This window comes from Aquarana catesbeiana, linkage group LG06 (genome assembly GCF_042186555.1).
Source record: "Aquarana catesbeiana isolate 2022-GZ linkage group LG06, ASM4218655v1, whole genome shotgun sequence".
Classification (NCBI taxonomy): Eukaryota; Metazoa; Chordata; class Amphibia; order Anura; family Ranidae; genus Aquarana; species Aquarana catesbeiana.
Genome location: NC_133329.1, coordinates 8,225,993 through 8,238,892, shown reverse-complemented (window position 1 = coordinate 8,238,892; position 12,900 = coordinate 8,225,993). Strand labels below are relative to the sequence as shown.

General features: G+C 46.8%; 1 protein-coding gene across 1 annotated transcript in view; it reads right to left on the bottom strand.

The window, feature by feature from the left end:
* LOC141148146 (uncharacterized) overlaps positions 1-12,900 on the bottom strand; it is a 98,184-nt gene that overhangs the window by 55,662 nt on the left and 29,622 nt on the right. Inside the window, exons 9-12 of the mRNA XM_073635332.1 lie at positions 11,624-11,868; positions 11,421-11,543; positions 4,089-4,266; positions 1,078-1,245 (exon numbers count right to left, since the gene is read on the bottom strand). Coding sequence (XP_073491433.1) covers positions 1,078-1,245; positions 4,089-4,266; positions 11,421-11,543; positions 11,624-11,868 — 714 coding nt within the window. The remainder of the gene's footprint in view (positions 1-1,077; positions 1,246-4,088; positions 4,267-11,420; positions 11,544-11,623; positions 11,869-12,900) is intronic.

Genomic DNA, 12,900 nt, shown 5'->3' with positions numbered 1-12,900 from the left:
TAGGAACACATGATCTGTCTCTCCTCTCCTCACAGAACAGAGATTTTTGTGTTTACACACACATGTCCCTGTTCTGGCTCTCGTGCCCACGATCGCGCATGGCCGGCGCTCATCGCAACAGTGCAGCGGGCGCATGAACGTGTATGCTATCCTGACTTGGAGGGCTGATGTACAGCTACGACAGCCCACGGGAATGCGCCGACCTGTCGCAGTATAATGATGGTGGCTGGTCGGCATGCGGTTAAAGGTGAACTTCTCCTTTAAAGCTGTACTTGGGGATCAAAGCAAAAATCCATTGGCTCCTGTTACTGGCAGTCAAATTCTAGGAGGAAGGTGCGGGGGACAGGGCAGAGCCATGCTATGTGCGTTTTTGGATGCACACAACCCAGCACGGGAGCGCTCTCGCCAGTGGCGGCTGATGCTCACAATTTTTGGGGGGGTGCAAGCAAAAATACTAAAAAAAAAAACCCATCGATTGCAGCCTCACTGTGCACATCAAATGCAGCCACTTGTGCCCATCATATCCCGCCACTTGTGTCCATCACATGCCGCCACCTGTGCCCATCATATGCCGAAACTGTGACCCTGCCCACTTTCTGTCTGCCCGGCACTTACCCCATCTTGGTGGTGGGTCAGGCAGCGGGTGACTGCGGCAAGCTGTGGCACGGCTCCTGTGTCCTCCATGCTTCCCCCTCCTCTGTTCTTCTGTTCTGCTAGGCGTCCAATAGGGGCGTCCTGTGCCTTCAGCCAATCAGGTGACAGGTATTAGACCCATGCTTCCTGATTGGTGGAGAGGCGGTTCAGTGTTAGAGAAGCAAATATTGTTTTGCTTTTCTAACACATCTGGATGGACTGTGAGCGCAATGCTCTGCACTTGGAGTCCACCTTTTTTGAAGTCTATTAGAGCCTAGGGCTCCGATCGGATGCTTAAAAAAAACACCCCAGTCGCCGCTATAATTCAGGCACCCAGCGTCCGAAAAGGGCCCTTATTCTTTGATAGACTTCAATTGCTCATTCCTTCTCTCTGACATTTGTCTGGTGAAGTTTCGTTACAATATATGGAATGATAGAACTTACCAGTAAACCCCAATATCTGAACAGTAAGTAATCCGTTCCCCCAAGCATTTAGAGTCCAGGATCCCTCAGCCGGACTTTTCACCAAACTGGAACTTATAAATCCATAATTGGTAAGGTTGGAATAATAATAGAGAATATTGGGATTTTCCTCCAATGTAATTGATCTTTCTAAGGAGAGAGTATAAATAATAGTTTATATAACGTATATGCAACACACAAAAAAAAAAACTATGTAAAACAATATGGTTTCATAAACTCTGGGTTTTATTCCTAAGACTTATTAGAGCTGAGGAAGCGGCTTCAATCAACTTTAAAATGTCTTCGACATTACAGATGTCAGGGTCTGGATCTGAACCTGCAACCTCTGTGGTGTCCGGCTGTAGCTCTTCTCGCTGCGCCGCCTGGGATGTGTAACAGTGCCCTCTCTTCAGAAAATCTTTCCTTGTATTTTGTTTCTATTGAACATTGAACTCTTTGCTCCTCCCATGAACTTCCTAGTTAAGCATTGTCTCCGCACTTCCTGTTATCCAGATTATTGTGCTCTCCCCAGCCAATACTTCACTCTTGTCACTCCTGCTCCACCCTCTATCCCCACTACAACTCGTTACCAACCTTTGGCTTGTCCCTCGACTATGCTTCTGTTTAATCCCAACCTGCAACCATATGTTACCGACCTTTGGCTTGCGTACTGACTGTGTTTTTGCTTGTTTCCTACATGCTATATCTGCTAAAGGACCCCAGCTTGCTCACCTACTGGTGGGGCCATCCCGTGGACCGTGACCTGGTACTAGCACACAGCAAAACCCATCTCCACCTTTAGGAGCTCTGGTGAATACCAGTTAGTGCTTAGACTCTTCGTTATGGTGGGCCCACATCATCTGCTAGGGTGACCTGCTTGTGTATCTATCTGGCTGGTCAGTGGGAGCCTCTCTACTGCTATAGCTGCTGGTCTCCCAACCTGATCTCTGACCATGACAACATGGCTGAGTGTGATTAACTACTTCTAGAGTCTACCATGACCTGGATGAATGAGAACCTTAGAATAGGAGAAGAAACCTTCAGCTTGTTAAAGTGATGGGAAGAGGATCAATATATGGATTTAAATAGAACATGTGTCAAACACAAGGCCCGCAGACCAAATCTGGCCCTCCAGGCCATTTCATATGGCCCTCGCACTCAGGGGAGGGGTGGAAGTGAAAGAGAGCTGATTCTTGCACACTATGCATAGCAGACCCCTAAACCCCGCACTCTGCACATAGTACACCTCTGAACTCTGCATGTAGCGCACCCCTGAACTCTGCATGTAGCGCACCCCTGAACTCTGCATGTAGTGCACCCCTGAACTTTGCACGTAGTGCACCCCTGAACTCTGCACATAGCACACCCCTGAACTCTGCATGTAGAGCACCCCTGAACTCTGCACGTAGCGCACCCCTGAACTTTGCACATAGCGCACCCCTGAACTCTGCACGTAGCGCACCCCTGAACTCTGCGCATAGTGCACCCCTGAAATCCGCACGTAGCGCACCCCTGAACTTTGCACTTAGTGCACCCCTGAATTCTGCACGTAGCACACCCTTAAACTCTGCACGTAGCGCACCCCTGAACTTTGCATGTAGCGCACCCCTGAACTCTGCATGTAGAGCACCCTGAACTCTGCACATAGCACACCTCTGAACTCTGCATGTAGCACACCCCTGAACTCTGCACATAGCGCACCCCTGAACTCCGCACGTAGAGCACCCCTGAACTTTGCACGTAGAGCACCCCTGAACTCTGCATGTAGCGCACCCTTGAACTCTGTGCATGGCGCACCCCTGAACTCTGCGTGTAGCGCACCCCTGAACTCTGCACGTAGAGCACCCCTGAACTCTGCACGTAGAGCGCCCCTGAACTCTGCACATAGCGCACCCCTGAACTCTGCGTGTAGCGCACCCCTGAACTCTGCACGTAGAGCACCCCTGAACCCTACATGTAGAGCACCCCTGAACTTTGCACTTAGTGCACCCCTGAATTCTGCACGTAGCACATCCCTGAACTTTGCACGTAGCGCACCCCTGAACTTTGCACGTAGCGCACCCCTGAACTCTGCACATAGCGCACCCCTGAACTCTGCACGTAGCGCACCCCTGAACTCTGCACGTAGAGCACCCCTGAACTCTGCACATAGCACACCTCTGAACTCTGCATGTAGCGCACCCCTGAACTCTGCACATAGCGCACCCCTGAACTCTGCACATAGCGCACCCCTGAACTCTGCACGTAGAGCACCCCTGAACTTTGCACGTAGCGCACCCCTGAACTCTGCACGTAGCGTACCCCTGAACTCTGCACATAGCGCACCCCTGAACTCTGCACATAGCCACCCCTGAACTCTGCGCATGGCGCACCCCTGAACTCTGCGCATGGCGCACCCCTGAACTCTGCGTGTAGCGCACCCCTGAACTCTGCACGTAGAGCGCCCCTGAACTCTGCACATAGTGCACCCCTGAACTCTGCGTGTAGCGCACCCCTAAACTCTGCACGTAGAGCACCCCTGAACTCTGCACGTACCGCACCCCTGAACTCTGCACGTAGAGCACCCCTGAACTCTACACGTAGAGCACCCCTGAACTCTGCGTGTAGCGCACCCCTGAACTCTGCATGTAGAGCACCCCTAAACTCTGCACGTAGAGCACCCCTGAACTCTGCACATAGTGCACCCCTGAGCTCTACATGTAGCGCATCCCTGAAATCTGTACATAGAGCACCCCTGAAATCTGTACATAGAGCACCCCTGAACTCTGTAGCTCCATAGAGTGCCGGTCACAATCTCCTGTCATGTGTATCGGATGCGGGGGAAAACCGCATCCAATTCGCATAGGTGTGAACCCGGCCTAAATGTATAGAAATGTATTTAGTCTTACTGTACAACCGTCCCCTTTGAGCACAACCATTAATGCTGATGCGACCCGCAATGAATTTGAGCTTGACACCTCTGAATTAGATAATCTTATAAATAATTCTCTTACCATTTGGATCAGTGAAATTCATAGTGAATTTGTCATCTCTTGTGACCAATAAATAGGATAAGGATGCCGTGACGTGGAACACCTCGGTGTATTGGTCAGTGACCTTTAATTTTAGGTTCAGGATGTGTACAGATGAATTACGAGGTTTAGACAAAAGCAATTCCAATGAGTTCACTAACTGCAGAGAGAAAGAACACATTCGTTCTATAAATGTTTAAAACAAACGGAGAGAACTTATTAGCAGATAAAAATGGTCAGAAACCCTCTCCATCCCGCCATATCCCCCATACACATAGAGACACGGCTATTCATCTCAGCCCAATCTCACTGTTTTAAAATGATTGTAAAGTAAGAAGGTGCATTCTATGCATTACGATAAAAAGCCTTCTGTGTGCAACCGCCCCCCCCCCCCCGCCCAATACTTACCTGAGCCCCCTCTCTATCCAGCGATGTCCACTAGACATGTGCACTGCCGAAATGATCACTATTTGTAAATTCATTAAATTCGGAAATTGGAAAATGCAAAAATTTGAAAATTTAAAAATTTAAAAATCCGAAAATAAGAAAGAAAATCTGAAGATTCGAAAGAACGAAAATCCGTACAATCCGAAATAATAAATAACTATTGAATTATCGATATTGTTATTTCCTTTCAAATTTGGCTGTTGGTGAAAGTAACAAATACAAATTTATCCAAAGTTACCAATTATCCGAAATAACGAATGCCGCATCTAAACAAATAGAACAGAACGAATTAATAATAAATAATAATAATAAAAAGTTTTTATTATTATTGTTATTTATTATTATTAATTTGTTACATTCCATTCGTTTAGATGCGGCATTCATTATTTCGGATAATTCATAACTTTGGATAAATTCGTATTCGTTACTTTCACTAACAGCCAAATCTGAAAGTAAATTCCAATACCTATAATTTAATAGTTAGTTATTATTTAGAATTTTCGGATTTTCGTTCTTTCGAATCCTCAGGATTTTTTTCTGATTTTTGGAATTTTCGAATTTTTTGAATTTACGAATTTACAAATAATAAAGTAGTTAATTCATACTGTAAAAAAAATAAAATAACTTAAGGCATATCTCCATAATAAATAACTGTATCCCTGGTTGATCGATAAAATCCAATTGATATATAAGGTAATGATGCAATTATAAAAATAAGGGGGCATCTATTGGCTCTATTGTCTCTACGCGTTTCGTGGCGACTGCCAATCTTCAGGAGCAGGTATGAGGTAGGTGTCTATAAATATTAAAACATATATATTAAAAGAGAAACAATATAATATATCAATTGGATTGTACCAACTAATCAGGGCTACAGCTATTTATTATGGAGACACGCTTTAATTAATTTGGTTATCTATAATGTTTACAGTAAGAACTAATTATGTTACTATATTATGGGATTATGAGCCAATAGTTGCCCCCTTATTTTTTTTAATTGCATCATTACCTTATATATCAATTGGATTTTATCAATCAACCAGGGATACAGTTATTTATTATGGAGATATGCCTTAAATGAATTTGTTTTTCTTTACAGTATTTACAGTATAAATTAACTATGTTATTATTTTTACTTTTATCATATTTTTATACAATGAAACCATTGAATGCCAATTGATGTGATGTAATGCTTTCCTGCAACGTCTTTGGTTCTATTATTTTAGGTACGTGCCATATTCATTGTTATCGGTGTCATCTCCCGGGGTGCATGCCTCATACAAAGCCCCACCCTTTTTCTTTTTTTTCGTTCATTTTTGTGAAATGCATTGGAAGCAAAAGGGAGGGACAATTTAGGGTGGTTATGTTTTTTTTTTTTTTTTTTTATTAATTATTGTTCTTTATTGAATGTATTTTTGTACAAATAACAACAGTCGAAACATATCTTTGAACACATAATGGCCAGCGGTCACCAATCGGTGATTGGATCTAGCAAGGAGAGGCATTACAGTAACAACATATGGAATAGGGGTTAGGGTGGTAAGATGAGGGAGAAGGTAGAGAGGGGGGTCATTGGGGATGAATGTTAAAAAGGTGTCAAATTCGGATCAGGAGTGACGAGAGTGAGATCGGTTTTATCAAGGCCTAGTCATGCTTCTGTCATCCGCGATCCAGCACGGCCAATTTTCTTGAAAGGTAGCAGTTTTGCCCTGAATCCGTGCGAACCATTGCTCAACAGTAGCAAGGGGGTTTAAAAAGTTTATGACTGTGGGAAGAGATGGAGCACGATCTGACTTCCAGGCACTGGCCAGGGATCTCCTGGCAGCAATTGGTACATGAGTGACGAAGACTTGGAGCCTATGTGGCCATCTATCCAAACCAATGTCAAAAAGAGCTATTTCTGGTGTCACCGGACAAGTTGGTTATGGTAGCTTTTTGAATACGCAGCTCATTTTAACTATCCTGAACCCATGGTTATACAGTACCGTTAGATATTTCGAAAGAGAGTAATGCCCCGTACACACGGTCGGACATCGATCGGACATTCCGACAACAAAATCCATGGATTTTTTCCGACGGATGTTGGCTCAAACTTGTCCTGCATACACACGGTCACACAAAGTTGTCGGAAAATCTGATCATTCTGAACGCGGTGACGTAAAACACGTACGTAGGGACTATAAACGGGGCAGTGGCCAATAGCTTTCATCTCTTTATTTATTCTGAGCATGCGTGGCACTTTGTGCGTCGGATTTGTGTACACACGATCGGAATTTCCGACAACGGATTTTGTTGTCGGAAAATTTTATAGCCTGCTCTCAAACTTTGTGTGTCGGAAAATCCGATGGAAAATGTCCGATGGAGCCCACACACGGTCGGAATTTCCGACAACAAGGTCCTATCACACATTTTCCATCGGAAAATCCAATTGTGTGTACGGGGCATAACACTAATCATTATTATTTTTTATCATTACAAATATTTTCTTAAACTTTATTTTATTTTTTTAACTTGGTTCCATGTACTTTAAGAAAATGTATGTTATTTTTAGGTGCACATAGAGCACTTCCATAACAACCGAAAATGAAAATACATTTCTTATGCAGACTTTAGTGGAACCGCTGGAGAGAAACATTTTATAAAAATAAATTGAATTGTTAATTGTAATTATATATATATACCGTATTTATCGGCGTATAACACGCACCCCAATTTAGGAGGGAATTTTAAGGAAAAAAAACTTTTAGGAGGGAAGTTGAAGGGAAAAAACTTACATTTAAATGCCCATCATTGCAGCCTTCTCAGTGCAGCCTTGCCCCAGTGCAGCCATGTCAGTGCAGCCATGTCAGTGCAGCCATGTCAGTGCAGCCATGTCAGTGCAGCCTTCCCCAGTGCAGCCTTGTCAGTGCAGCCTTGTCAGTGCAGCCATGTCAGTGCAGCCATGTCAGTGCAGCCTTCCCCAGTGCAGCCTTCCCCAGTGCAGCCTTGTCAGTGCAGCCTTCCCCAGTGCAGCCTTGTCAGTGCAGCCTTCCCCAGTGCAGCCTTCCCCAGTACAGCCTTGTCAGTGCAGCCTTCCCCAGTGCAGCCTTGTCAGTGCAGCCTTCCCCAGTGCAGCCTTGTCAGTGCAGACTTCCCCAGTGCAGCCTTGTCAGTGCAGCCTTCCCCAGTGCAGCCTTGTCAGTGCAGCCTTCCCCAGTGTAGCCTTGTCAGTGCAGCCTTCCCCAGTGCAGCCTTGTCAGTGCAGCCTTCCCCAGTGCAGCCTTGTCAGTGCAGCCTTCCCCAGTGTAGCCTTGTCAGTGCAGCCTTCCCCAGTGTAGCCTTGTCAGTGCAGCCTTCCCCAGTGCAGCCTTGTCAGTGCAGCCTTCCCCAGTGTAGCCTTGTCAGTGCAGCCTTCCCCAGTGTAGCCTTGTCAGTGCAGCCTTCCCCAGTGCAGCCTTGTCAGTGCAGCCTTCCCCAGTGCAGCCTTCCCCAGTACAGCCTTGTCAGTGCAGCCTTCCCCAGTGCAGCCTTGTCAGTGCAGCCTTCCCCAGTGCAGCCTTGTCAGTGCAGCCTTCCCTAGTGCAGCCTTGTCAGTGCAGCCTTCCCCAGTGCAGCCTTCCCCAGTGCAGCCTTCCCCAGTGCAGCCTTGCCCCATTGCAGCCGTCGATCCCCTGTCCCTGCCATATTGGGCTTCAAAATCGCCGACCGCGATTTGAAAATGGCGCCGCCGGCGCCGAAATACACAGAGCCGGTCCTCGGCTCTTTCCGGCGGCTCTCGTTCATTTTCGGCTCCACTCGTAGTCCCGAGCGGAGCTATCCGAACCTAGCCGAGTAGGTTCGGATAGCTCCGCTCGGGACTACGAGTGAGGCCGAAAATGAACGAGAGCCGCCGGAAAGAGCCGAGGACCGGCTCTGTGTATTTCGGCGCCGGCGGCGCCATTTTCAAATCGCGATCGGCGATTTTGAAGTTTTGACACCACGGGATCGCAGGGGATCGGCGTATAACACGCACCTGTGACTTTCCCCTGATTTTAAGGGGAAAAAAGTGCGTGTTATACGCCGATAAATACGGTATATATATATATATATAATTTGGGTGTTTGACAAATACTGATGTGGTACTGAGTCATCCCAATTCCAATATACACATCCATAAAAAATATGGTGACTTTTGTCCGTATAATGACTTTGTTTGCAAACAAAGCTATGCCCAAGCCCATCAGAGATTTTTCAGAAGAAGTCAAGGAGTTTCTCACAGTCGAGACCTTTTTCGAGCAGGGACAGATGACTATATACATCAGTGGTCTCCAAACTGTGGCCCGAGGGCCGGATGTGGCCCTTTGCTTTCCTTTATCTGGCCCTTGGGACACTTTTCCTCCCACTGACACCAACAAAGGGGCATAATTCCTGTTACTCGCAACAATGATGGGACACTATTCCTCCCACTGACACCAATAATGGGACACTATTCCTCCCACTGACACCAATGATGGGGCACTATTCCTCCCACTGACACCAATGATGGGGCACTATTCCTCCCACTGACACCAATGATGGGGCACTATTCCTCCCACTGACACCAACGATGGGGCACTATTCCTCCCACTGACACCAACAATGGGGCACTATTCCTCCCACTGACACCAAAGATGGGGCACTATTCCTCCCACTGACACCAATGATGGGGCACTATTCCTCCCACTGACACCAATGATGGGGCACTATTCCTCCCACTGACACCAATGATGGGACACTATTCCTCCCACTGACACCAATGATGGGACACTATTCCTCCCACTGACACCAATGATGGGGCACTATTCCTCCCACTGACACCAATGATGGGGCACTATTCCTCCCACTGACACCAACGATGGGGCACTATTCCTCCCACTGACACCAACAATGGGGCACTATTCCTCCCACTGACACCAAAGATGGGGCACTATTCCTCCCACTGACACCAATGATGGGGCACTATTCCTCCCACTGACACCAATGATGGGGCACTATTCCTCCCACTGACACCAATGATGGGACACTATTCCTCCCACTGACACCAATGATGGGGCACTATTCCTCCCACTGACACCAAGGATGGGGCACTATTCCTCCCACTGACACCAATGATGGGGCACTATTCCTCCCACTGACACCAACGATGGGGCACTATTCCTCCCACTGACACCAACAATGGGGCACTATTCCTCCCACTGACACCAAAGATGGGGCACTATTCCTCCCACTGACACCAATGATGGGGCACTATTCCTCCCACTGACACCAATGATGGGGCACTATTCGTCCCACTGACACCAATGATGGGGCACTATTCCTCCCACTGACACCAATGATGGGACACTATTCCTCCACTGACACCAATGATGGGGCACAATTCCTCCCACTGACACCAAGGATGGGGCACTATTCCTCCCACTGACACCAACGATGGGACACTATTCCTCCCACTGACACCAACGATGGGACACTATTCCTGTCACTGACACCAATGATGGGACACCATTACTCCCACTGACACCAACGATGGGACACTATTCCTCCCACTGACACCAATGACGGGGCACTATTCCTCCCACTGACACCAATGATGGGGCACTATTCCTCCCACTGACACCAACGATGGGGCACTATTCCTCCCACTGATACCAACAATGGGGCACTATTCCTCCCACTGACACCAAAGATGGGGCACTATTCCTCCCACTGACACCAACGATGGGGCACTATTCCTCCCACTGACACCAATGATGGGGCACTATTCCTCCCACTGACACCAATGATGGGGCACTATTCCTCCCACTGACACCAACAATGGGGCACTATTCCTCCCACTGACACCAAAGATGGGGCACTATTCATCCCACTGACACCAACGATGGGGCACTATTCCTCCCACTGACACCAACGATGGGACACTATTCCTCCCACTGACACCAACGATGGGACACTATTCCTCCCACTGACACCAATGATGGGACACTATTCCTCCCACTGACACCAATGACGGGGCACTATTCCTCCCACTGACACCAATGACGGGGCACTATTCCTCCCACTGACACCAATGATGGGGCACTATTCCTCCCACTGACACCAACGATGGGGCACTATTCCTCCCACTGATACCAACAATGGGGCACTATTCCTCCCACTGACACCAAAGATGGGGCACTATTCCTCCCACTGACACCAACGATGGGGCACTATTCCTCCCACTGACACCAATGATGGGGCACTATTCCTCCCACTGACACCAATGATGGGGCACTATTCCTCCCACTGACACCAACAATGGGGCACTATTCCTCCCACTGACACCAAAGATGGGGCACTATTCATCCCACTGACACCAACGATGGGGCACAATTCCTCCCACTGACACCAAGGATGGGGCACTATTCCTCCCACTGACACCAACGATGGGACACTATTCCTCCCTCTGACACCAATGATGGGACACCATTGCTCCCACTGACACCAACGATGGGGCACTATTCCTCCCACTGACACCAACGATGGGACACTATTCCTCCCACTGACACCAATGATGGGACACTATTCCTCCCACTGACACCAATGACGGGGCACTATTCCTCCCACTGACACCAATGACGGGGCACTATTCCTCCCACTGACACCAATGACGGGGCACTATTCCTCCCACTGACACCCATTATGCTGCACTATTCTCCCCCCTAATGCCAAAGATGCATGGTTTACTCCCACTGATGCCAGGACAATTTCTACTTCCAATGGCCACAGTCCGGCCCCCCTAAAGTCTGAAGGACAGTAAACTGGCCCTTTGTTTAGAAAGTTTGGAGACCCCTGGTATACATCATGGAGGATCTGCAAACACACACTTCTTACCTGATAATAATTATAATCATTCACTCTGATGAATTCCCCGAAGCTAATTAATGAAATGTTATTGAATATCGATTCCTGTGAGGCACTCACGGTACAATACCCAAGGTAGAACAGGAAGTAGACCTGTAGAAAAAAAAAATAATTAGATTGACTATGGGCTGAAGATATGTAGATGACAAAGGATTCACATGACAGACTCTTACTTGGGACTTCTTTTCTTCTAGTAATGTATAAACATCAGACAGGAGCTGAGCGTCATTGTAATCCGTCATGGAACCAGAAGTGAGTACGGCAATGATGGACTCAGCGGGGGAAATCTCCAGAGTTCTCTTCAGCCCATAGAGAAGGGACTGGTTGCATTTAGACAAATACGTCTCAGAGTTGAAGTTGTTTGTCTTTATGCTTTGCAGGAAACTGTCCTTCTCGGTGGTAATGGATTCACTGAGGTCTACATAGAAAGAAGTTTATTACAGAGGAAAAAAAGAAAAAAGAAACAAAAATAAAAATAGTTGCCAACAGCTGAATTAAGCAAAAAAACCTCCAGAGGAAGCCTTTTCCTTGGCTTAAGCCTGGTACACACGATCAGATTGTTGGCCAACAAAGCGTCAGACTTTTGTCCGAAGGGCGTGTGCCGGGAACTTGTCTTGCATACAAACGGTACACAATTGTCGGCCAACAAACACGAACATAGTGATGCACTACAAGAAATTTCAGCTCTTGAGCGCCACCCTTTGGGCACCTTCTGCTAATGTCGTGTTTGGTGAGCATTGATTCTGAACTCGTGTACTTGTGTACACGCGATACCAAAATCTGACAACAGACCGTTGTCCGCCGGAAATTTACTAGTCTGCCATCCAACAATTGTTGGCGGAAAGTTGAACAACAGTTGTCTGATGGGGCGTACCAACGGTCGGATTTTAGGGCAAACAGTCTGTCGTCACACAATTCCCGGACAAAAATCCGATCGTGTGTACTTTAGCCTTGGTGGGTTTTCTTGAAGTTTAGCCATGTCTGGAACACTGCCGGGAGCACCCCAAGTCACATCCTACCACCCAGTGAAATTGCTTTTGACTGCTTAATCTGATAAATCTCTTTAGTTTTCAAAAATATCAATACAGATGTATATAGATGGACAGGAGCTTTTTTCTTTTTCATTTAATTTATGGACATTGCAAAGGCCTTTAGCTTATTTTCTATCAATATAAAAATGCTCCAGATTTAGGGTTAGTAGTAGGAGTTAAAGGAGAGTTTCAGGTTTTATTTTGCTTTTTATTTATTTATTTTTTCCATAAAAACTATTGAATAATAAAAAAAATTAAAAAAAAAACATAGGTAAAGTGTACATAAATCAAGTAATAACAGAAAAGCCCAAAGGACCCACAACTGCAAGGTACAAAGGAAACAAGGCCAAAGACCATGTTGAGACCATCGTCCAGCTCGGTGTTGAAATAGTAATTGGATAGCGGTGACGTAAATTTGC